This window comes from Lissotriton helveticus, chromosome 2_2, assembly GCF_964261635.1.
Source record: "Lissotriton helveticus chromosome 2_2, aLisHel1.1, whole genome shotgun sequence".
Taxonomy (NCBI): Eukaryota; Metazoa; Chordata; class Amphibia; order Caudata; family Salamandridae; genus Lissotriton; species Lissotriton helveticus.
In genome coordinates, this window is record NC_136060.1 from 509,280,538 (window position 1) to 509,305,812 (window position 25,275).

The window sequence follows — 25,275 nt, forward strand, 5'->3', positions numbered from 1 at the left end:
AGCAGATCTGGCCACGAGCACAGTGACGTCTGTGGTGGGTGGGTGTACAGTGTATGGTTACACTGCAAACAACTAGACTGTGTCCTAGCAGGACACTACATTCCTCCCTAACTTTAATGAAAGGAAAAGAGAATGTCCAACCTGCAAGAAAACAGAACAATAACATTTGATAGCCCCAACAGATCTTCTTCAGGCGATCAGCTGGGAGAATGTTGAAAGTTCCAGGACTACAAAGTCAGTCAGATGAGCTTCACCTCGGCGGTGTACTTCAGATCATCCTTGTCTTGCTGTGTTGACGCTTATATACAGTGTTCATCACTTGGAGCATTGGGAGCAGAATGGGTGTGACCCTTGAGGGGTCTCGCAGGTGTTCCTAGTCCAGTGGATGACAACGCTTGTTGGTTGTAGGAGACGACTATGGCACAAGAGGTCTTTCTTTGGATTTGCTGATCTTGATGCCTTCACATCTCCGTCCGGCCAAGTAACTTCCGACTTGCCTTTCTTGCCAGACTCCTCTCTCACTGGAGCCTCGAAGACTGGCCTCTCCTGCTTGGACTCTTCTCTCACTAGAGACGCTGGGAGGACCCTCTTGCCGGACACGATGGGATCGGGTGGACCGCGCGGGCTTCGCATGAGCCGCGCCAAGGCGTCGCTGCCGAACTGCCAACGGACTCACCGCCAAATCTCTCATGATGTCCTCGGGGTGTTGATGTCATCCGCCAGGATGGTCTTGCCGTTAGGACATGGGTTCAGTGTCTTCACCAGACCGTTTCTCGGTGCCAGGTGTTTACCTGGGGCATTCATGCTTCCTGTTGCCTGTCGTGGAGCTGCCGCTGCTGCACCTCTCCCATCCGGATTCCTCTCTCACAGGACACGCGGCCGAGGCCCTTGTCCCCTGGACTGCCACATGATCGCGTGGGCTGTGCGGGTCACTGCGGAACTTCGGACATGGCCACAGTCGAGTCTTGTGTAGTCCACAAGGGTGGATTGTCTAGTGCTCGGGTATGCTCTGCTTCGGCAAGCTTCAGGTTCACGGGGCACCCATGCAGTTCTTCAGTGGTTGGTCTCCTCGAATGCAGGTTGTGGGGCTTACTGGGATCCACACGGATGTTGCGATGTTCCTTGGACAGCACCGACGTTCCTTTGTGCTGTGGTTCTCTCTCCACCTCTGTGGAGTGATGTTGTGTTCTCCATTCTTCCTCTACGTTCTCTTCCTCGACGCGGTCCGGTCTTCTTTCTTGCTTACTCATGCTAACCAGGCTTCTCCATGTAGCGGGCCCTCTACATGTCGTCCTCTTGGTCTTGTCCTTGTGGTAGGACACTGTCTTCACTTGGCTTGGTGACTAGACCTGTCGTCGTATCTTCCTGTCCCTTCTTCCTTTTCTTTATGGCGTCGCGCCCTTCCTTTCCATGTTCCTTCTTGTGACGTGGTCTGGTCCTCTTGCTGTCGTTGGCCTTCCCGACCAGTCTTCCCTAGGCGGCGTGCACTCCACCTGTTTCTTTCTGGTCTGGGCATAGCTCTCCGGCATGGTGTTCTTCTCTTCTCTGACTGGACCAGTTGTCGCGATCTTCTCTGTTGCTTCCTTTCTTTCCTTGGCGACCAGACTGGGTGGTCGGCTTTCATCTTCGGCATGAGTTGTCATGCTGTGCTATTTTCTTCGTGGTTGCTATTCACCGTCACGGTGTTTTGGCGTTGGCGCACTTTGTCTGCGCGGAGGAGGGTTGCGTCACCGCTCCTGGTGCATGCCGCCATGCGTGCTGACGATGGCGTTCTGGTTGCTGTGAGACATCGCTGTCTCTGTTGGGGACCTTTGTGCTCTGTCCCGTGGCGTTGGCGTGTCGCTGTGCAGCGTCACTTTGGCGCTCTTGATTCCTGGCACGTTCCGGCGCAGTGCTGCGCAGTCCTGTCGTGCAGGTGTGGAGTTCTTGGACTCCTGTCGCGTTCTTGCGCTTTGTGGTACGGTTCTGTGCTTCTGGCGCGTTCCTGCGCGGTCTCCCTTTTGTCCTCAGGAGGTTGCGTATTGACGTGGAGTCATTTGAGCGTGGCAGTGTTGCTGCACACGGTTTGCTCAGTTTCTCATTGCGGGCTTGCGCTGGTGCTGTCTGGTGCGTGGAGTTCTTGGACGCCTGTTGCGAGTCGTTGGGTACTTGCTGCTTTGGCTGTTGTCAGGGACTTGCTGCTTTGGACCGTAGGCGGGAGTGGTTGATGCTGCGGTGAACACCTGTGGCCACAAGGCGTCGCTGCTCTCTCCGTCCTTTGATCGCGGCAGTCTTTTCCCTGGACGTTCTTCCAGTGCTTGGCAGTCGTTTCCTCCAGACGTTCTGTCAGTGCTTGAGTTCTCGCTGAGGCGTTCGTGCCTCTTCCTACGTTGCGTTGGAAGTGGCGACCGCCGACTCCTTGCTGGTGCGTGTGGGTGTGGTATTTCCTGCGTGGTTGCGCACTTACTTGCTGCTTGGTAGTAGATTTTCCTTGGGGGCGCTACTCAGTCTGTTGCCCCTTGCTGCTGTTGACCCATCGTGGGTTTGTGCAATGCTTGTTTTCTTTCTTTCTTCAATGGCAGGTGCAATTTTCCCTTCCGGCCACTAGATGGCGGTAGACACCGATTTGGCTGCAGCCTGCCTGGTGGCTCTTGTCTTCCCTGTGTTGTGGGCTCTACTGTCTGTACCTCAACGCCTGCACACAGGGGGGGCTGGAGCTGCTGCTGTGCACCGGGTCCGCGCTGCCTTCCTGGTAAGTCCGTTCCCTTTATTATTTTGCAGGGCTTTGTGAGGGTGAGGAGGAGGGGGAGAAAACGCTCGTTCCCTTCGTGCCCCTCGCAGCTGGCCTCAGTCATCACGGGCTGCACAGGAGTTTGGTGCTGCAGCATGCCACTCTGTCTCCCTGGTTCACATGCAGCGCTGGGGGCCACAAAGTAGGCGCTATTGCTGGGGCTGAAGACTACTTGGGGGCAGAGGAGAAATGCGGTGCAACTCGTGGTGAGTGCTACTTGTGGGTAGTCTCTTGTTGCTCTCCTCGCCGCCGCAGCCTCACTTTCTTCACGCGGTGCGGCGGGGGGAAGGGGAGTCGATGTCCGCTGGTCTCCGGACGTTTTCTGCCTCCGTCGCGCACCCAGGTATCGGCGGTGCGGCGAGGCTGGCGGCCATTCGCGGGTGGGCTCCGCTGCATGAATTGGTGTCCTGCAGCCCTTCACTCGCTGCAGGCGCTTCTCCGGGGACTATTCACCCCGCCGCCTCCATTCACACACGCGGCGGGGACAGGGGACGCTCCGGGCAGGCCGCGGGTAGGCTCCGCGAGTCCTGCATAATTTATGTTCATTCACCCTCGCGGCGGGGGACAGGAGGCATCACAGGCAGGCCGCGGGTGGGCTCCGCTGGCTCTGCATTAGTGTCAGTTTATTTACGGCAGCATTGTGCCCGTCTAGGCGCTCTTCGGCAGTCTTTCACCCCTCCGCCGCACTTCACACACGCGGCGGGGGAGGGAGGCGCTGCAGGCAGGCCGCGGGTGGGCTCCGCTGGCCTTGCCTTATTGTGAGTTTATCTTCGGCCGCGTTCCACGCAGGCCATGCGGGTGGGCTCCGCTTTGGTGCACAGTCTTCCGGGGGAGTCAACTCCCGCTCCCAGCTCACCTTCGGCCGACGGGCCAGGTCCTGGGCTGCGGTCGTGGCGGGTGGGCTCCGTCCGGCCAGTGCACCTCTCCGGTGGGGGCCTCTGCTTCGCGGCCGTCTCAGGTGGGCACTGGGCAGTCTGCTCTTTCCTGGTGGCGCTGGATGGTGGCGGCCGACGCGGGTAGGCTTCGGTCGGCTCGTCCTTGAAGGCTGGTGCGGTGGGCCTCCCGGTCGCTGCAGGCTGTGGGGCTCAGACGTGCCCACCGGCTTTCCGGCGCTTTGCGCCCTGCTACAGGGGGTGCCCTGCAGGCGGGCAGCTCTCTCCCCCTTTTTCCAGGATGTGAGGCAGTGGCACGCGTGGGTTTCACTACCGACTTCATCGCCAATGTAGTGTTGGGGCCCTAGGCCCACATGGTGGAGTAAATGATGACACAGGACACCAGTTAGGGGATAGCAGATCTGGCCACGAGCACGTGCGCTCTGGCTCTTTTATTGGCAGCGTCACCTGACCCAGTGACGTCTGTGGTGGGTGGGTGTACAGTGTATGGTTACACTGCAAACAACTAGACTGTGTCCTAGCAGGACACTACATTCAGCTCGTCATGAGCCGTGGAACGCTCGGGTGCGGGGAGAATTCCCCTGCTGTGCTGAACGTTCCACGGGAGCCGGTGCACCTGTGACGAGCTGAGCTCGTCATGAGCACCGAAGCGCCGTGGCTCATGACGAGCTGAGCTCGTCATGAGCATGCGGGCGCTGTCCGCGCCCCCCCAGCACAGCGGGGGAATAACCCCCGCAGCGAAGGAGTTAAAAACAGAAGCCCTGATCTGGGTACCCACCGTTTCCGGGACCTTCCGTATCATCCACCTCTTTCCAGTATTCCCAACCTCCTCACTCCGACTCTGTTCCTGACCCAGGCACTGCTTCCACTGCCTCTTCACCCCCACTCCCCTCCCCACCTCTCTTCTTTTCTCTCCCTTCAAACCCCACTTCCACTAAGCTATTTTAACAGGGCGAGGCAGGGCCAGGCAGGGCCAGGCAGGGCCAGGCAGGGCCCGGCAGGCTGCTGTTACAAACGTGTTCATGTTTGTGAAACCACCAAGTCCAAAGCCCACCCCTGGACCTACATCTTGCTTCAACATGTCCAAGACCTCTGTGTTCATAGTCCAAGTGTAAAGCGCACTGACACCTCTCTGAAGGGGCGCTGTAATAGTCTGTACAATAAATAAAATAGATAACTATTCTGAACACAGTCACTGGGACCATTTTTAAGAATAGGTTTTAATGTACATAGCAAAGCACCTTTGACATGGGTTTATTTTAAATGATTCTCATCTTTCACTTGGGTCCCATTGTGTACAGTTTTATAAGCCTACATTGAAACTGGCTGAATCGAGTAATCCCCGAGAGAACTGGCTACAGATATCTCCGGCCCGGTGATAACAACTGTCTTTTGTGTAATGCAAAAATATAGTCCCAGATGTACAAGTTTTGCAAGCTGACGCAAAACCCAGAATGAGATTTACCTTGCCACGCAGAGGCAGCCTGGATTGCCCTGCGGTGTTTGGCAAATCCTATAGAACGCAAGGCAGCTCAAGTGGGTGTTCTCACACATCCACCCATGTCTTCTGAAGAATTTCCAGATGTAATGACACTGGTAGACCTGGGAATGTGTTGTAATGCTACGCCTTCCCAGGGAAGGTGCAACGAGGAGAAATATAGGTATTTCTCCCGGTCATTTCCTCTTTCATATTGTTCTGCATTCTGCAACACACTTTGGAGAGGAAAAATCCTCAGAGGATTGTTTTTATGCAGGAGATGTCACTTCCTACACATACGACACACAATTGATGGACGGAATGCTGAACAAATCAAAACATTCACCCCCAGTCAAAGGATCTGGGTTAAATCCATCGTTCTTTTGCTCATTATGCCACCCCAGTTTAGACCTGGCCATATGCATATCAGCCCTGACCTTGTGCCTCATGGGGACAGTCCAGCCCGAACATGGATTTAGGTCCAGATCTCTGTACTGGGGTGAATGTATGACATTGTTCTGCATTCCGTCCATCAATTGTTCTTTTTGCATTTGTCACCCCGAGTGGGACGGGTATGCCCAGACGTGGGTCCCGTGCTCACCATGCCACTGGAGTCAAGCTATCCTGGCTGAAAGCCCGAAACCGGTCCTAGGATGATTGTTTCCAGTCCAGGGAGGACATGGCCTGGCAGTGCGGGCTGGACTGTTCCCATTGGGTGCAGGGTCAAGACTGATTAGCATATGGCTGGGTCCAAACTGGAATGGCATGGTGAGCAAGAAAATGATGGATTTAGGCCCAGATCTCTGTACTGGGGTGAATGAATGACATTGTTCTGCACTCTGTCCATCAATTGTTCTTTTTGCACTTCCTGCACATAAACAATCTTACCTGTAAAACAAGAAAGCACCCTTGCTCCGTGGAGCAAGGGTGCTTGCATTGGCGTTAGGTAGCACATAGGGGCTTATTTACAAGAGGCCTGCGCCGCCGTAGCGTCACTTTTTTTTGGATGCTCCGTCCATGTAAGCTTCTCAATCCTATCTATGAGGCGACACAAATCCAATCTGCGTGGCTTCGCATGGCCTCATAGATATGGAGTGAGGCAAGGCAGCACACGTCACTGCGTTGCCATAATCTGCCTCTAGGAGACGTTGTATGGACAGTACTTTGGGTGTTCCCACGCAACACCCATGGATTTTGACTCTGCCCAGATTTACTTAATCACATAACCAGGGGCAGCGCCATAACCTTCTGCCGCTCCAGAGCAGGCGTAACAAGGACAAATATTTTTGTTCATCCTTATCTTTGCTCTTTCCATGTCTGCTGCATTCTGAGGCAGACATGGAAAGAGGAAACACCTCAGGGGATTGTTTTTGTGCAGGAAGGTGCCCCTTCCGTGACAAAAACAACCCTGCTTGCAACAGAGGCATCCTTGCACCATAGTGCAAGGGTGTCTATGTTGGCACTAGCAGCAAATTGTGATCATCACAGGGGGAAAGGACAGGAAAGCACCATATTTTATAGCCTTTTCACATTGCCCTTTCACATTGGCACAGGGCATAGGGCAGCGCTGCAAGAAACCTTGCGGCACTGCCCTATGCCAATTCCTCATAAAGAGGCCCTGGTGCACCAGCACAAGGAAAGGACAGGTCTGCGTCATATCTTTATAGATACAGCGCATTCCTGCCCGCTCCCTTCTCACGCAGCGCCGTGAAGCAAGATGTCTTGCTACGTTGCATGAAAAACCCATACATCTGGGCCACAATGCCCATGGCGTTGCTGTCTTCTACTGCGACGTGGACCTCTCCTCACACTGGCCACGAGCCACTGGCCACGGGCCTCTTCCCACAGCCACAACTCACCACCGCCAGCCTGGGAGGCAGAAGTCAGACTCTCCGAAGACATGAGGTCGCACAGTCCTACCAGCTCAGTGTCACTTAAACTGGTGCTAAGGTAACCATTCAGTTTTTTTAGTTCTTTGTGTCCTCAGAGGCATGATGAGCTCCTGTTCTACATATCTTGGAGGAGACGACAGCGTTATCATCCGAATGAGGCCTTTGCGTTGTCTTCAGCTGGACGCTGCACCCATTCAAATGGATTAATGCCCAGATCTGGTTTCTCCAAGAACATTTGACATTCACTATCATCAGTGTGAAAGCAATTTACAAAACTGAAAAAATAAATATACTGCTGAACTAGTGTTTCAATCTTTCATCTTCCCAACCCCCTGTCAGTCCCAGGACACCACAGCAGGACAGAATGTCTGCACGCGTGGTGACCCCTTCTGTCCTGTGACCCCCAGTCCATCTCTCTGCAGGCTGGGGGGGCTCCACAGGGCAAGTCCTTGCTGCTGGCTGGAGATGGTCTGTCTCTGCCCCCCAGTGCAAGCCCCAGACACCTGTTTAAGGTGGGATTCAAGAGGTAGATATTTTTGTAGGGCTCCAGACAAATAACTGACCGCTTGTGTTGGCTTTTTGTCGTCAAAGCGAAGGTCTACCTTCCCTCCATGTCTTGGGAGATTCACTTCCAAGGGCCATTGTCCATTGGCTAATGGCTGCTCGCGCCAAGGCTTTACTTCACTTCTTCTTTGGAGCATGTCTTCGAATGATCTGCTTTCCTGAGCAGTCCTCGGCGATGACGTAGGACCTGGAAGGCTGCATTGCTCAAAATGGCCACCGGTGTTGATAAGTCCAAGAGGAGTCGAACCAGAGCTTCTGCAGCCTCCGGTGGAGGTGGGCGCGCTTCGGCTGTTGACTCGGCATGATCCTGGGAAGCTCGTCCCGCTCTCGGACATTTCTATCCGCAAGCCTGGGGAGGTTGCAAGAGTCGACGGATGGTCTTGTTGGGTCATACCATACAGAGGTGGGTTTAACTCTGGCTTGGTGGCGGCAGCAACCAATGTACTTCCAGTCCCAGCATTAAATGAATACTTCTGCTTTACCAAGGAGGGCGAGAAGACGTAGGCTACCCCCCTGGGGGCCGGGTCTGATTGGGCTTGCTGCTGGGGCTCTGATTTATGACAGGTGGGTCTTCCACCCATATGAGACGCTTTGAAGCGGCCCTCAGGCTTGGCAGCTATGGGCCACGCATTGGAGGTAGAACTGGGCTGGGTAACTTCGATAATTCGCATTGCCGAGGCACGTGGCGGAGGCTTTGCAAGGCTGTGATGGTCGTTGTCCCAAGGGGCGCTATAGCATCCCGCCAGTCTCTCAGGAACAACCATCATACAAGCTCGACGACTGGTGAGGTCCAGTGATGAGTGCGTTCCAGACTTAGCATCCTCAAGACAGTCTTTCTTTAGATTCACTTGGCTATTCGAGTTGCTTAGGTACATGCACTGCGGAGCGCTTGTGCTTGTTGCAGCGTTCTTGACTTCAGAAGCGCGTCCACTTGTGCAGGGCTTTGGCGCATGAACTGGGTCCTTAAGAGGTCCTTCAATCTTTTGGATATGATGAGGGGGGTAAAGGGTGGAGACATGGTTCAAAAACCTTGGGGTGGTGCACGGTGAGGCATTCGAAGGATCTGGGTGGACATCCTGGCGTCCAGAGGGCTCAGAGACCCTTCTTTTGGAAGATAAGTTCAGGGGAAGCTCCTGCCTGTCTCCATCGTCATCATTAGCTTGATGCCTCTTAGGCTCCACCGGTGACGGTGCCACTGGCCTTTCCACCACACGTCTCTTCAGTGTCCATCGTTGACCCTCTAAGATGTGGTTGGAGTTGTCAGAGCATATCCGGTGCACACTTTGTGCTGGTGAAGGAGTCGTAAACTGGTCTCGAACACTGGAATAAGGGACTGCGCGCTCCGGGTGGTGTTGCTGCCACAATTGTTCATAGGCTGGTACATGTGGCAAATATCCTAACACAACTCTGTTGACATTGTGTGTACCAGAGGTGGGCATGTCCTGAGAAAGCAATAGAAATAGAAATGTTACTGTGTGGAATGGCCTAAAGCAAAATCAGTAACTTGTAAGAGGCATTGATTATTGAGCAGCCATTAATGAACCTTCATCAAGGACAAAAAGTGGAAGAAAATCTACGTACCATGGTATTTTACACACACACAGATGCAACCACACACACATCAACTTATTGACACACACACACACACACACACACACACAACCAAACCCACATCAATGCATTGACACACACACACACACACAGATTGTCAGACATCATCTGGGGGGGTGCATGGGCAAGGCCTCAACAGTGCAGGGTGAGGATGTTTGCCTCTGATGTCCTGGGTTACATCTTATTGTGGCTCCGCACAGCGGCCGAGTACAGCCCCTTCCACACTTTACTCTTGGTGGTAGCGAGAGCGAGCAGTCACAGGCTTCTCAGGGAGGGAGTGTGGGGGTGCTTGAGGTTAGAGCCCAACAAGAACACAACTCAGCACCAGAATGTCCACCCAGAGCTTATCTCTAACAGAAAGTAAAGAACCTTAACACAGAGAACCAGAAGTAAAGACTCCACTACATTAACAGAATGCAAGTTAGTGTCTCTAGATACTAAGCCGACAGTGCTCCACGTACACCCACTAATTACCTAGTTCTTCCTTGATCTATGCCTGCTTTCCCAAGGCTCAGTGGCTGGGGCTCTCTACAATGCATAGTGGAGCAGTGTGACATTAACTCAGATGTAGTCTGTAGCGCTCCCAAATTGATGCACCCAGTTAACAGTGTTTCTGCAACAGTACACAGGGGTTTGCAGAAAAGCAATACCACTTTGAAGCAGGTGTTAAAAAGAAAAAAATTTGTTTCTTCTAACTTATCCCACTTTGCATGTGTGCTGCAATATACAGCACTCATCTAAAGTGGAAAAGTTTTAGCGATCGAACAGTTGAATACCAGCATATCTTCGATAGCTGTGGTACAGTGAAGGGTTCAATACCACAACTTCCCGATTGTCTGCAGTACCTTGAACGGTTCAGTACCAGCACTTCTCAGCAAGGCTGCAGCATCACCAATTCTCAGGACGCCTCTCCGTCAATTTCGAAGCAACGTCCAGCCATAAGTGGTCGGTGGTGGGCACTTCTGTGCAGAGCTCTGCAGTGTATCTTTAATGTGCCCGGGCAATGCAAAACCTAAGTGAGATTTATCAAGCCACGCAGGATGTATGATGTTACAACGCATGCTATTGCAACGCATGCCTTTACGACGCAAGTTTTACAATGCAAGTCGTTACAACGACTTGCGTTGGGGGGCGCTAGATAGTGAATAGTTTAATTTACTATTCCAACTCCAGTCCCCATGGATAGTAGGAAAGGTGTTGGAAACTATTCCCTATCCTAGAGCGCCCCCCCCCCAGTGCAATTCATTGTAAAAGTTGCGTTGTAATGGTTGCGTCGTAAAGGCACTTCGTTGTAAAAGTTCCTTTGTAAAGGATGTTCCCCAGCCACGCAAGGCCAGCTTGATACACCTAGAGTAATGCAAAGAAGCACCAATCATTGCCTTGTGTTACTCTGCCTCAGGGAGGCGTTTCTATGGGTGGAGCGTGGCTGTTGCACCAGATTTACCATTAGTGGTGGACCTGGGAATGTGTCCAAATGCTACACCTCCACATGTGAGGCGTAACGAGGATACATTTCTCCTCATTTTTTCCTATTTCTACAGCACACATAGAAGAGGAAAATACCGCTGAGGATTAATTTTGGACAGGAAGGTGTCCCTTCCGGCATAAAAACAATCCTGCCTACAATGCAGGCACCCTGGCAACATGACCCAAGGGTGTCTGTGTAGGTGCTAGGCAGCCAGAGGTGCGCCAGTGCTGGAAACTGTTAGACCTGGCATCTTTGGCGTGGTTTCCCCTGTCTTTTGGCCTCTGTCTCCTGTATTTTTGATGCTGTGCTGGATTTCGTTTTTGCTGGTTTAGATGCTTTGGACTCTCTGCCACTGCTGATCAGTGCCAGAGTGTAAGTGCTCCCTATGTAAAGTGTTATTCTGATAGTATATCCATGATTGGCATATTTGTATCACCATGAAGTCCCTAGTAAAGTGCACTGGGTGTGCCAGGGCTGGTGATGACAAATGCTACTAGTGGGCCTGCAGCACTGATTGTGCCACCCACGGGAGTAGCTCTAAAATGGTGTCTCAGGCCTGCCACTGCAGTGCCTATGGGCAGTTTAGAAACTGCCATGTCCTCCTGGTCAGTGTCCCCACTGGCCAGGCCTAACCCTTCCCTTTTTGTGCACATCAGTCACCCCTATGGAAGTCCTAAGATACCCCCCTGGGCAGGGTGCAGTGTATGTAAAAGGTAGAGCATGTACTAGTGCAGGTGACATGCTCTGATAGTGAATGGCAGCCATTTTCGTTTTTCACTACTGTAAGGCTATCTTGCTCCATAGATTAACATGGGGGATGCTGGCTACAGTGGTTAACAGCATTTCTTCCCAAAGGAACAAGATGGGACATGAGTATCTAGTATCCCTGAACTCAGAATTTAATAACACATCTTTAAGGTTGTTTTTAAATCCTGTGTTTGAGAACAGCACTTTTAGAAAGTTGCTGTTCTCTTGTCTGACCCTTCTGTGTGCCTGGGCCTGTTTGTGTATTGACTGTCTGGTTTGAGAGTGACAGGGGCTGGGGATGCCCCAGGAGGCTGACCGGGTCAGCCCTAGGCTGAATGACTGCATTTGCAACTGGAGTGGTGGGAGGAGTTAGCACCTGGGCTGAATAGGGCTGTGCCTGCCTTCCACAATGCTGGCTCCACCTCCTGCTGGGCGGATGACGACCCTGCCCCTCACTCTGAAAGGAAAGAAGAAGCCAGCAAAACAAAGTACTCAGGAAACACCCAGAACTGGTTCAGACCGGGCTCAGGGCCCACTTGCACAAAGACAACAAAGACTTTTAGGGGTATAAGTACAGGACCCCTGACAACAGAAAATTAGATCATCCTGGAATCAAGAAGGAACCTCTGCCAAGGAGAAAGCTGAAACTGAAGAAGGGAGACTGTCCTGCTGTTGCTCTGCTGGACTGACCTGCTGTTGCTTTGCTGCCAAGGAGAGGGGAAGGACTTTGCTAGTGTGCTGTGTCCCCTGTCTTGAAGGAATCTCCAAGGGCCTGAGAAGAGCTAGCTCCCTGTTCTGAAGTCCCAGGAACAAAAGGACTTCACCCCAGCTTCCCTGAACTCTGCTGAGAGAGTTCTGTCCTTCCTAGAGTGCTTGATCCAGTTGTGGGGCCTCTGGAAGTTGTACCTGATCTGGGAAGCTTGAAACTAAGCTTGAGAGACTTTTGCAATCGAAAAGTGTCGCATCGCTCGCTTGCGGAGTGCATCCCCGACAGTGCGAGAAGTTTCCCGCCGCTACGAAGGTCGAGATTGTCGCAGCGCCTGCGCCGCTGCCAGAGCCATCACATCCTTCGTTTGCGAGACGCACCAGACCGGTGCGGGAAAGTCGAACATCGCTGCGAGTGTCGTCGCAGAGCCTGTCGTCGCTGGGTGAGATTGCCGCAACGCTTGCTTGCGGACCGCATCACGTCGCTGCGAGCATCGTCGCAGAATCATCGCATCGAGGAGCTGCGAGAGAGAGGATCACCGCTGCACCGCGCATTGTCACCCCAGAGATCGTCGCAGCCCCTACGAGATCGTCGCATCGTGCCTTTTGCGAGAACAGACTTCCTACGGAACCTACGCACCGGAATCCATACAAGTGGCCTTCCTCCCCATACAGACCGGATTCGTCGCAACACGCCCGCTGCTGCAGCGGGGTTGTCACATCGCCTCCCCAGGGTCTCAGGAGCAACACATCGCTTGTTTTCCACTGCACCAGCTTCTGCTTTTGGAACTTTGTTGCAACTAAAAGGTACTGTGAGTAAACGTGACGCAACTGTGAACTTTTCACGCATCTGTGGTTTATTCTATTGCAACTTAAAGAACTTTATCGCAAACCTTAGGAACACTTTTGAAACCCTATTCTTGAACTGTGTATGTTGGATTTTTGTCGTTTTGGTCTTGTGTAGTTTAGATTAAATACCTTTATTTTTCTAAACTGTTGTGGAGTCAGTTTGTGGTGTTTTCACTGTGTTAGTACAAATACTTTACGCATTGCCTCTGGTTAGCCTAGACTGCTCGTGCCAAGCTACCTAGAGGGTGAGCAGGGGTTATCTCAGAGGGTTATCTCCTTGCCCTGACTAGAAGCAAGGGTCCCTATTTGGACAGTGGTACCTACCTCTGCCAACTAGAGACCCCCAGTTCTAACAGAAACGGACAGGAATGTGCGGCTTAATATTAAATACAGCACATACCTGCCCTTTCCCTTCCATGCTGTGCAGCGCAGCAAGTGGGCTTCCAGCGTTACGCTGCAAGAAAGATTGACAGATCTGTCTTTGGCTTGGCTCTACAAGGATTATTTTCACACCCATGGGTGACATGAGTGAACTTAGCTCAATGCACCAGCACTGAGTGTGAAAACCAGGTCCTTGTATCTTCGTAGAACCACACCCCATTCATAAATGCTTCTGGGTTACTAACAGGAAGCAGTGGTAATCCAAACCATCGTTCAATAATGATTTACACACTCAAGATCACTAGAAACGCAATATGTATTTCAACATGTTTATTTTTTAAATAGTTATTTTAAAATGGCGAGACCTACTGCACATAATTTTGTTAACATCACAGAAGATAATAAAAACAGGCAAGCTTTTCAATAACAGTAAAAACAGGGACAAATTGTAACCTCATAATTTATATACCTTAAACCCTCACTGTGCTCTCTCTAATAGCTATGCTGGTTCTAGCTTATCATTAAATAATTAATAAGACTGAGTTTTTTTGGAGGTGGTGTGCGTATCTGGACAACAGGGTTTGTTGTCTGTTTGGAATCGCTTGGGAGCTATTTCGATCACAAACCCAAGAGCTATTGGATTGCATCAATGCAAGAACACAATAACGACACAAGTTTGTGACGGTAGAATGGAATGCTTCACAGCGCCTCGGGGAGTCTTGCGCGAGGCTTCTTCAGTCGAGATGGAATCTGGTGCCGTGCTCATTTGGAACTTCGATCTGCGTCTGTGACATGGGTGAAGTTTCTCTCCACTTAAGAGGACAAGTGGTGGTCCTTAAATACTAAGGGGCAGATTTACAAGCCCCTGTGCCACTTTTGCGTCACTTTTAACATGGGAAAAGTGACGCAAAAGTGGCGCAAGGGGCTTGTAAATCTGCCCCTAAATTATTATCATAGATGAAAATCTCTGACATAGTTTGAGGAATATTGGATGCAGAATCCAGGCACCAAACAAGTGTCTTATACAAATCTTTTAAGAAAATGGGAGATGAAGGGACGTCGATTCGGGCTACACACTTTTGATCTTTTATCTATGGATGTTCTTTTGATGGACTTGACATTATGATAAGTGAACATTTGTCCCAGATCGTGTGTTGCATCAGGTGTTATATCTAGGTCATTATCTGAATAACTTGACACTCTCAGTTCTAGGAATGACAAGAATGATAGGTGCAGACAACATTAGTGTTTTTAGTGTTTATAACATGACAGTGAATGAGCAGAAAGCGCGAGACGCATTGTCTGAGATGCAACCGGGGCTACTCAGAGTGTAGTTGGACCTTATGGACTTTACTTAACCTGGGTTGCAGTATATATATATATATATATATTTTTTTTCTCTGTCTCGTTATTATGCGGACCTTTTTGCTCAATCACAGCCTCTAGATACTTTGGGGCAGCGCTTCAGTTCGCCGATACCCTGCGACTTGTTTATTTATAATTGTTGACTTGACACCAGTTCTCCACCTGGGACTGCTGTCCTTCTTATTCTTTGTCGGGGCTTTAATCTTATCATGTTCGGGTTCACAATACTATATTTTGATTTTGACATCAATCATGCTTTATTGCGTGGATGATCATCAATTCTGATCTACATTGTGGTCCGGTACACCGGCCGGGGTGTGACTTCTACTCTTTCAAGACTAATGTGTCGGATTCCGACTATTCTTGGAAGTCAGTGTTTCGGTGTTCATCTTAACTGTACACAATTGTTGGTTCTTGGCTTCACAGTCATATTTTATCTCATAGGAAAGGCCTTGACGCATCATGGTTACTATCTTTTGCTTAGCCTTGAGAAAGTCATGGTACTGATTGATGGTACCGACGAAAAACGTGTTGGCTGTTTCTGTCGATGCTACATTTACTTTCATGACGGAACTCCAAATAAAGAAAATTACAATATGAACTTTTTGCTCTGTTATCCTGTCTAAATATGAAGACTCCACGATGCTTGAAATTGGACTGATGTCACTATTTGTTATGACTAATAAGTCATTCAATCTCATTTGTTCTTAGGATTGTGCTCTTCTTGACCCCTCCTTTTGTAGACTGTAAAGGTATAATTAAGTCAAAGAAAACTTTGGTTAAACCTTTCAAATGTGGGGAGACATTGTGAATGTGGTCAAACGGCTAAGGCGTTCGACCTTGGAGCTGGGGAACCGGATTCGAGTCTCGGCAGGGACGCTCAACATCCTGTGATTCTGGGCTAATCACTTACAGCCTGATTCATAAAGCTAAATTGCACTCGCAAAGGGCAAGATTCTCAGAATCTTGCCTTTTACGAGTGCAATTTTTGCATTTGGGATTCATCATCCCAAATGCAAAATTCGCCATTAAAGAATTCGCACATTTGCGAAGAATTGCATTTAAGGAATCTCTATTTGAGATTCCTTAAATGCAATTCATGAATCATTTTAAAATTGCGAAATCACAATTTTGGGCCACTATTTACCGAGGGGTCAGACCTCGTGGTAAATAGCAAAAACTTAGAAAAATGCATTTAAATGCTTTTTTCTAAGTTGCATGTTACACACACACATGTCCTTTGGACATGTGTGTGCGCAACACCAATGTAGATTACATTTATTTATTTATTTATTTATGAGATTTTTATTGCGCAAACAAATACCCGAAGGTGTCTCGGCGCAGGTATGAGCTAACAGAACCGCAACAACAGGATCACTGGTTAAACAGCCATGTCTTTAAGAGCCTCCGTAAACTCAACAGGTTGGGGGCGTTTTTAATACCCAATGGTAGAAGGTTCCAGAGTTTTGGCGCGGCGACCAAAAAGCGTCTGTCTCCCCAATTTACCGTCCTAGTGCGCGGTACTGGTAGGAGGCAAGTGTTAGCGGATCTCAGTGACCTTTTAGGAATGTAGAGCTGAACACCCTTTGGACACCCCTGCACCCTTGAAATCGCATCCTTATTTGCGATTAGCTAATTGCTAATCGCAAATAAGGAATAACTCCCCATTCATTCCTATGGGCCTGTAGGCCCATAGGAATGCATGGGGAGATATTCCTTATTTGCGATTAGCAATTTGCTACTCGCAAATAAGGAACATGTAGGAATCGCAATATTTTTTGCAATTCCTACATGAATCCCGTTTTGCAAGTCCTTAATAGCGATTCCTTATGAATCGCTATTAGGGGCTCGCAAAACGGGAGATTGATGAATCAGGCTGTTAATCTCCCCGTGCCTAACAAAATGAATGTGTCCGTCTGTAACATAACTGGTGCTCATGTAAAGCGCTCTGATACCATCGGGTCTAGTTTGCGCTACATAAGACTCCACCCAAAATTAAATGAGTTGACAGTACTACAACATGGAGCAACTTCACTAGTTCCTAGGACTAGTGGAGTGCTTTGCAAAGTTTGGAGCAAACTGTGCTAACAAATGTGTAACATGCTAAAAAAAGATATAAAAAATATAGAGTCAAAAGCGTGGGAGTGAGCCTGTGAAGTTGAAAGATGAGTCTAGGTCAATATCCAAAAGTGTTTCACTCAAGTTGCCGACCGATCATAATCACAAATACCTTTACCTATGGCTCAAGGTGTGTGTTAATGCAAGTGACTGATAGTAAGGCTGCAGCTGTGGCTCATGCATCCAGAGTGGAGCCGAAAGGTGAGGCCAATAATTCAGTTGTAGAAAAGGAAGCGTTCACCTGCTGTTGGGTATCACTCATAAAGACAACACCCCACACAGCCACGTGGCTGTTTCAATTTGAAGTTTGTCTTTGTTCGCCCCCAGTTGGCAGGGTATGCTCAGACGTGAGTCCCTTGCTCACTTTGCCACTGGAGTCAAGCAAGCCCGGATGAAGACGGCTGTAATGCCAGAAACCGGTCCTGGGAAGCTTGATTCCGGTCCAGGGAAGACATGGCTTGGCAGTTCGGGCTGGACTGTTCCCATGAGGCAGAGGGTCAGACTGATTTGCATATGGCCATGTCTGAACTGGGGTGGCGGAGTGGGCTAAAGAACGGTGATGGATCAAACCCAGATCAGTTGACTGGGGGTAAGTGTTTGTATTGTCAACGCTCCGTCCATCACCACCTTTGGTTTTTCTTTGTTCTCCTACTAATTAGAGAACTCCATTTCACATTAACTGAAAACAAATGCAACACCTATTTTCCAGGGATGAATCAAAAGCAGGAAGTCATAAATATGTACTAAAAAACTAACACATGGGACACACAATTCTCTTATGATATATTCATTGTTATATACCCAACTTATACATTTATTTTCATGACCTTGCTTTTTGATGACTTTGCTTTTTTATATAGCATAACAAAGAAAACAAGATTAAAGGATAGTGTGAACTTCTGAGTTTGGACATTAGACACCAAATGGTTTCATTGTCACATGTATTGTGTGTATGTTCACTGGGATCGACAATATTCTCACTATGTAAATGTAATTTAGTATGATATAATGTTTGTGATATATATGTCATGGGCAGCTTATTATATATATATATATATATATATATATATATATATATATATATATATATATATATATATATATATATATATATATATATATATATATATATATATATATATTCACGCTCCAGGTTGTCCACCTTGTGAGTAGCACGCGAGCAGCAGCTTTATTTATGTGTAGGTGAGGACGGGGATCCGCTCGTAGACGCCGCTCCGTAATGGATCTGCCCGACGCGTTTCGAAGCTCCATCTGCTTCTCTTCAGGGGCTTTAACGGAAGCGGTGTGCGCACCAGCTACACTTCTCCAATTTCATATAACTCACCCGCCAATGGGAGGCTCCAATGAGACTTCTGGGAAGTGTAGTGCGGAAAGCACACAATCAAGTCCTGTATGGACTCCACGAGTGGGCCCGTCCTCGATCCCACGTCCTCACCTACACATAAATAAAGCTGCTGCTCGCGTGCTACTCATAAGGTGGACAACCTTGGAGCGTGAATATATATATATATATATATATATAAAAAGTAAAGTGATCAAAAAGCAAAGTCATGAAAATTGATGTATACGTTTAGTATATGTCTATGAATATACCATAACAGAATTGCTTTTGTGCCATGTGTTGTGTCTATAGGCCAGAACAGGAGTATGCACATTCTCTTCAATGAGAGATTGGCTCTGGAATTTTCTTTCAACTTCCGTGTGCAGGGTTGTTAACCACCTGACAATCTGGGAAATTATCACACCAGGACTCTCCCATAACACGGAGCTCGCAATCTTTTGCAGAAATTAACCGCTGACGAAATTTGGGCAAGGATGCATGTGACTGACTCTGCTCAAGCCCTACCGTCCTTCTGGAGTACTGCCCTGATGTTTCTTAACTTTGTGCTTGCTCTAACTGACTTTCTGAATCACTAGGATATTGGGAGACTGAACCCCACTCAGCCCATCTGTGCCAACAAATGGACCACAGCCTTACCTTCCAAGATGGACTCTCCACAGGCTGTGGTTCTTTCATAACTGCCACTAGATTTTCTGGTGTTGTCTCCCTATACATGCTGCGATAGCAACGCTTGAGCGTCCTTGGGGGGGACACAGGAATCTGCTCCTCGCCTCGCACGTGACGTTCATAGGGGAGAAGAAGCCTGTTGGTGAGAATGGAGGAAAACTATGGTAAAATCGCAGATCAGACATAAAAATGAGTGCATGGCTTGCAATCATTCTGTCACTAGTGGGGAATTCAGGAGCCAGCTTGAGACACAATGCCATAGTACGGCACTTCCTGGAGGAGAAGAGAACTGTGAATGTCCTGGAGGAAGGACTTGAAAGTAGAAGTGGGACAATCAATATCTGAATGCTCGGCCTGCCTGAAGGTGTTGAGTGAGAAACGTTAAGATACTTCTGCAACAAGGCAATCTGGAAATATTGAACAGAGCAGTAGTACCCGGTGCAATTCAATTTCTTGTGTTCATTCAGTTGTGCACTGTGACCAGCGGCTGGATTGGACTTGAAGGGGATTGTAGGGAGGGTTTGCTGCAATTTTTCACTCAAGGCCTGGGGGACCACACTCGTCAGGCAAATGGTTGATGATGGATGCAGATCCAGTGGTTCTCTACTCAAAGACTTATTTGAAGACTGTTTTTCAGGTGCTCTCTCAAGATCATGTGGTGAGGTTGTTGTTTAAAGGGACCAGAGTACTGAGGCTGTTACAGATAAAACAACAACTCTGGGGCATATTTACCAGTCCCTATCGTCACAGGAATGCCACTTTTTGTGATGTTCCTGTGGCGATAATCCCTTCGCCTTATTTACAAGGCAGTTTTAAGCCACTTAACGTGACTTAACACCGCCTTGTAAATAAGGCCCTCTTTCACGGTACACTTAGGGTGAAAGGGGTGGCCAATGGTTATTGAAGTGAGCGTTCCAACGCAACACCCATTGATTTTGATGATGCTCCCTATTTACAAGGGTGGCCTAAATAGAAGCCATCGCCAAAATTAAGGCCAGGGAAAACCTGGTCTTAACATGGCAAAACAAGGAGAAATGCTTTATTTCTCCTCGTTTTTGCAGATGCAGCACACATACAAAAAGCAAATCACCATGAATGATTGCGTATGTGCAAGAAGGTGCACATAAACGATCATTAAATAATGACGAGTTACAACTTCTATGTGTGCTGCATTTGCTTAACGCCATGCTCCGCCATTCTCTTGTAAATATGCCCCTCTATTTTTTGGCACAGAAAAAATAGAAATGAATACAAATGCCAGACTCTGGAAATATGACGTTCAATGGCATATTGGGCCAAACAAAATGCACAGCGCCACCCTGTGAAGTAAAGTGTCGTGGGCCAAGGCCTAGTTCAGAGAAATCAGTACTCACAGGACTTGCACACTGAGGAACCTGTCAAATTGTATTTGTGAACTTTGTGTGCCTCTTAGAGTGGTCGCCCTCCCATGTAACCAGGTTCTGATAATGTCTTGTTTCTTTTAATACTTCGTCGACACCCAAGTGCTGCAACTAACATCTGTTACTGTTACAAAACCTAACTGAACTCACTTTACCGACCTCAGGAGGCTTCTAGGGAGGGAGGAGTTTTTGCTTACCGTACCGCTGGTACTCTATACTGCCGATGACTCCTTTGGAATGAGAAACGTCCTTAACTACACGGGCTGAGCCACGCATACGCGTGATTAAGTCAGTGCACGGTCTAGCTGTCCAAATGGGCAGGGAGACTAAGAGGAAGCGTTGGAACAGGGAGCTCCAGATGCGAACAGGTAAGCGGGCTGGGGCGGGTCAGTTTTAAAGGTTTGGAGGCCAGTTCTGGGGCTGAAGCGGGGCGGGGGGGTTGGGGTCATTTGTCGAATGAGGCATAGTTTTCGATTTTAGGGCTCAGGGCGCGGGAGGGGGTTCGGGTAGTTTTCAGGGTTGGTGCTGGGTTGGGAGGGGTTTAGAGATGAGGGTAGGTTTTAGGGCTCAGGGTGAGTTTGGTCGGGGTAGTTTTTTTAAAGGGGGCAGGGTTTTAAGCCTCAGGGTGGAGGGGGGAGTGGTAGTTTTAAGGGCAGGATGAAGGTGGAGGGGGGTGAGGTACGGGGATCGAGTTTTAGGGCTTAGGGTCAGAGGGGGGGTTGGGGTAGTAGCCAACTTAATCATGTATATACCTTATCAATCATGTATTTACAATGAAATTGTGTGGTAAAGGCATGCGTGGTAAAGGAATGTGTGGTTAAGACGCATTCATGGTTTGGACTGCGTTGAAGAGGCACGCGCGGTTTATCCAAGCGTGCCTCTGTCATACAGCCCTTTAGAACGGAACATGCCAAGAATGGCCGTGATGGTAACAGGGCTGCATCCAATGCACCAGGACTGTTGGCACTGCACCTCCCCCCACCCTTATAACTCGCTCCGGAAGCCTTTAGCAGGGAGCACTCACCTCTCGTAGTGCTTCCTGGTGCAAGTGGCAGCGCTGGTGCTGTTGGGGTTCGCACCAAGCTCATTGTACACCTGTCTCCAGAGCTGCCTCATCGTGACCTGAGGACAAGGCAACGGGTTAGTACGCAAATATTGTACTTCTATAGAACTTCGTGACACACTTATGCCATTTCAAATCACTAATAATGAAAGATGTTACTTGTGATATATAACATTCAAAGCACTTTCACTACTATAAAAATAGGTTGATAAAAGGAGTCACTATTATCCTTCATAGTAGTATTCATGCTACCTTCTAAGGGAGAATGGATAGCCGGGTGCATCAAGTATGTCTGACTGACAGTGACCCACTGGGCTGATTGCGATGGGTAAAGTGCATTTTGCCATGCACAGAAGGCGATACGTACAGAGTTCTGTCCATCATAAGGGCATCATTTAACTTTGCTTCAAAGGTAAATCTCAGTATAAAGCTACCGCACAACACATTTTCTTCAAATATTAAAAAATCTGTGTGGAAATTGACCCAGATTGATCCCGCCTCTAGCTTTGCAGCCGGGGATCTGCCGGATCCCACCGTACAGAGCGGTTTCTGCCCAGAAGTCCCCTGCAGGCAGAGCAGGGCTGGTGCAAGGGCACACTTAGTGATAGAGGGAAGAGTTGAGGGCATGGGGAGGGTGCATCGCTCGACTGTTGAAGCTCAGTAGAGGCGCACCTGGCTAGCAGTGAGCGGACACGGGATCAGGCCGGCCCAGCACCCGAGTGGACCCGGCTCTAACAGACCCGACCAACGATTTTCATCCTTTATAGGAAATTCATGAGGGCAATTTGATTTATCCTACTTCGCAAAATTCTTCTTTTCCATCTATTCCCCGTTGAAATATCTGGGCTACTGTCGAGCAGCCTTTCGACGCGTGTGTCCTAGTCCTGTCTGATCCCTATAAGGGATGAAACGCGTTGGCTGCGTCTGTTTTAAGTGTGATAGAATTGGATACCTAATAAAAAGAACTTTTTGGAAAAAGACACCAATGTCTGGAAATGAATTGAAAAACGAGATTTGGAAAGTAATTGAAAACAAAAGAGTGATTACAGATGCAAGCGCCTTGAAACCCTCAGGGGTAAGTAGTGCACTTTACAAATTCCATGATTGATTGATTGACTGATTGATTCGAATTGGAAAGTATAATGTGAACAAGATAATTAGCTGCACTCCTAATATTGTGAAAACATTTACCAAGGATTCAGTTTTGGGGGCAGTCAGAACTCCAAGAGTGGACATAAAAGGACTATAACATTGGGATATTTAATCCCGTGCTGACCAGAAACACCACTGCTGGCTGTCTTATCAAATCATCAATGCCTCATCACCCAGACTGTCAATGCCTCATCACCCAGACTGTCAATGCCTCATCACTCGGTCTTTCAGTGCCTCATCACCCAGACTTTCAAAGTCTCATCACCCAGACTGTCGATGCCGCATCACCCACACTTTCAAAGCCTCATCACCCAGACTGTCAATGCCTCATCACCAAGTCTGTCTATGCCTCATCACGCAGTCTGTCAATGCCTCATCACCCAGAATGTTAATGCCCCATCACCCAGACTATCAGTTTCTCACCACCCAGACTGTTGATGTCCCATCACCCAGACTGTCAGTGCCTCATCACCCAGACTGTCAATGCCTCATCCCCCAGGCTGTCAAAGCCTCATCACCCAGACTGTCAATGCCTCATCACCCAGAATGGCAGTGCCTCATCACCCAGACTGTCAATGTCTCATCACCCAGTCTGTCAGTGTCTCATCACCAAGACTATCAATGCCTCATCACCCAGACTATCAATTCCTCATCACCTAGACTGTCAATGCCTCATCACCCAGACTTTCAAAGCCTCATCACCCAGACTGTCAATGCCTCATCACCCAGGCTGTCAATGCCTCATCATGCAGTCTGTCAATGCCTCATCACCCAGAATGTTAATGCTCCATCACCCAGACTATCAGTGTCTCACCACCCAGACTGTCGATGCCTCATCGCCCAGACTGTCAATGCCTCAGCACCCAGACTGTCGATGTCCCATCACCCAGACTGTCAGTGCCTCATCACCCAGACTGTCAATGCCTCATCCCCCAGGCTGTCAAAGCCTCATCACCCGGTCTGTCAATGCCTCATCACCCAGACAATCAATGCCTCATCACCCGGTCTGTCAGTGCCTCATCACCTGGTCTGTCAGTGCCTCATCACCCGGTCTGTCAGTGCCTCATCACCCGGTCTGTCAATGACTCATCACCCAGACTTTCAAAGCCTCATCACCCAGTCTGTCAATGCCTCATCACCAAGTCTGTCAATGCCTCATCACCCAGACTTTCAAAGCCTCATCACCCAGTCTGTCAATGCCTCATCACCCAGACAATCAATGCCTCATCACCCGGTCTGTCAGTGCCTCATCACCCAGTCTGTCAATGCCTCATCACCCAGACAATCAATGCCTCATCACCCGGTCTGTCAATGCCTCATCACCCAGGCTGTCAATGCCTCATCACCCAGACTGTCAGTGCCTCATCACCCAGGCTGTCAATGCCTCATCACCCAGACTGTCAATGCCTCATCACCCAGAATGTCAGTGCCTCATCACCCAGACTGTCAATGTCTCATCACCCAGTCTGTCAGTGTCTCATCACCAAGACTATCAATGCCTCATCACCCAGACTATCAATTCCTCATCACCTAGACTGTCAATGCCTCATCACCCAGACTTTCAAAGCCTCATCACCCAGACTGTCAATGCCTCATCACCCAGGCTGTCAATGCCTCATCATGCAGTCTGTCAATGCCTCATCACCCAGAATGTTAATGCCCCATCACCCAGACTATCAGTGTCTCACCACCCAGACTGTCGATGCCTCATCGCCCAGACTGTCAATGCCTCAGCACCCAGACTGTCGATGTCCCATCACCCAGACTGTCAGTGCCTCATCACCCAGACTGTTAATGCCTCATCCCCCAGGCTGTCAAAGCCTCATCACCCGGTCTGTCAATGCCTCATCACCCAGACAATCAATGCCTCATCACCCGGTCTGTCAGTGCCTCATCACCTGGTCTGTCAGTGCCTCATCACCCGGTCTGTCAGTGCCTCATTACCCGGTCTGTCAATGCCTCATCACCCAGACTTTCAAAGCCTCATCACCCAGTCTGTCAATGCCTCATCACCAAGTCTGTCAATGCCTCATCACCCAGACTTTCAAAGCCTCATCACCCAGTCTGTCAATGCCTCATCACCCAGACAATCAATGCCTCATCACCCGGTCTGTCAGTGCCTCATCACCCGGTCTGTCAATGCCTCATCACCAAGTCTGTCAATGCCTCATCACCCAGACTTTCAAAGCCTCATCACCCAGTCTGTCAATGCCTCATCACCCAGACTGTCAGTGCCTCATCACCCAGGCTGTCAATGCCTCATCGCCCAGACTGTGAATGCCTCATCACCCAGACCGTCAATGCCTCATCACCAAGTCTGTCAATGCCTCATCACTCAGACTGTCAATGCCTCCTCACCCAGACTTTCAATGCCTCATCACCCAGACTGTCAATGCCTTATCACCCAGACTGTCAATGCCTCATCACCTAGACTGTCAATGCCTCATCACCCAGACCGTCAATGCCTCATCACCCAGACTGTCAATGCCTCATCACCCAGACTGTCAATACCTCATCACCCAGACTGTCAATGCCTCATCACCCAGACTGTCAATGCCTCATCACCCAGACTGTCAATGCCTCATCACCCAGTCTGTCAATGCCTCTTCACCCAGACTGTCAATGCCTCATCACCCAGACTGTCAATGCCTCATCACCCAGACTGGCAATGCCTCATCACCCAGACTGTCAATGCCTCATCACCCAGACTGTCAATACCTCATCACCCAGACTGTCAATACCTCATTACCCAGACTGTCAATGCCTCATCACCCAGACTGTCAATGCCTCA

At 49.3% G+C, this 25,275-nt stretch overlaps 1 protein-coding gene across 1 annotated transcript in view; it reads right to left on the reverse strand.

Annotated features, from left to right (window-relative positions):
* Positions 1-7,367: 7,367 nt before the first annotated feature.
* The window catches only part of LOC144821694 (uncharacterized), a 36,099-nt gene continuing 18,191 nt past the window's right edge, over positions 7,368-25,275 (reverse strand). Inside the window, exons 3-5 of the mRNA XM_078678912.1 lie at positions 21,294-21,391; positions 18,840-19,005; positions 7,368-9,038 (exon numbers count right to left, since the gene is read on the reverse strand). Coding sequence (XP_078535038.1) covers positions 7,368-9,038; positions 18,840-19,005; positions 21,294-21,391 — 1,935 coding nt within the window. The remainder of the gene's footprint in view (positions 9,039-18,839; positions 19,006-21,293; positions 21,392-25,275) is intronic.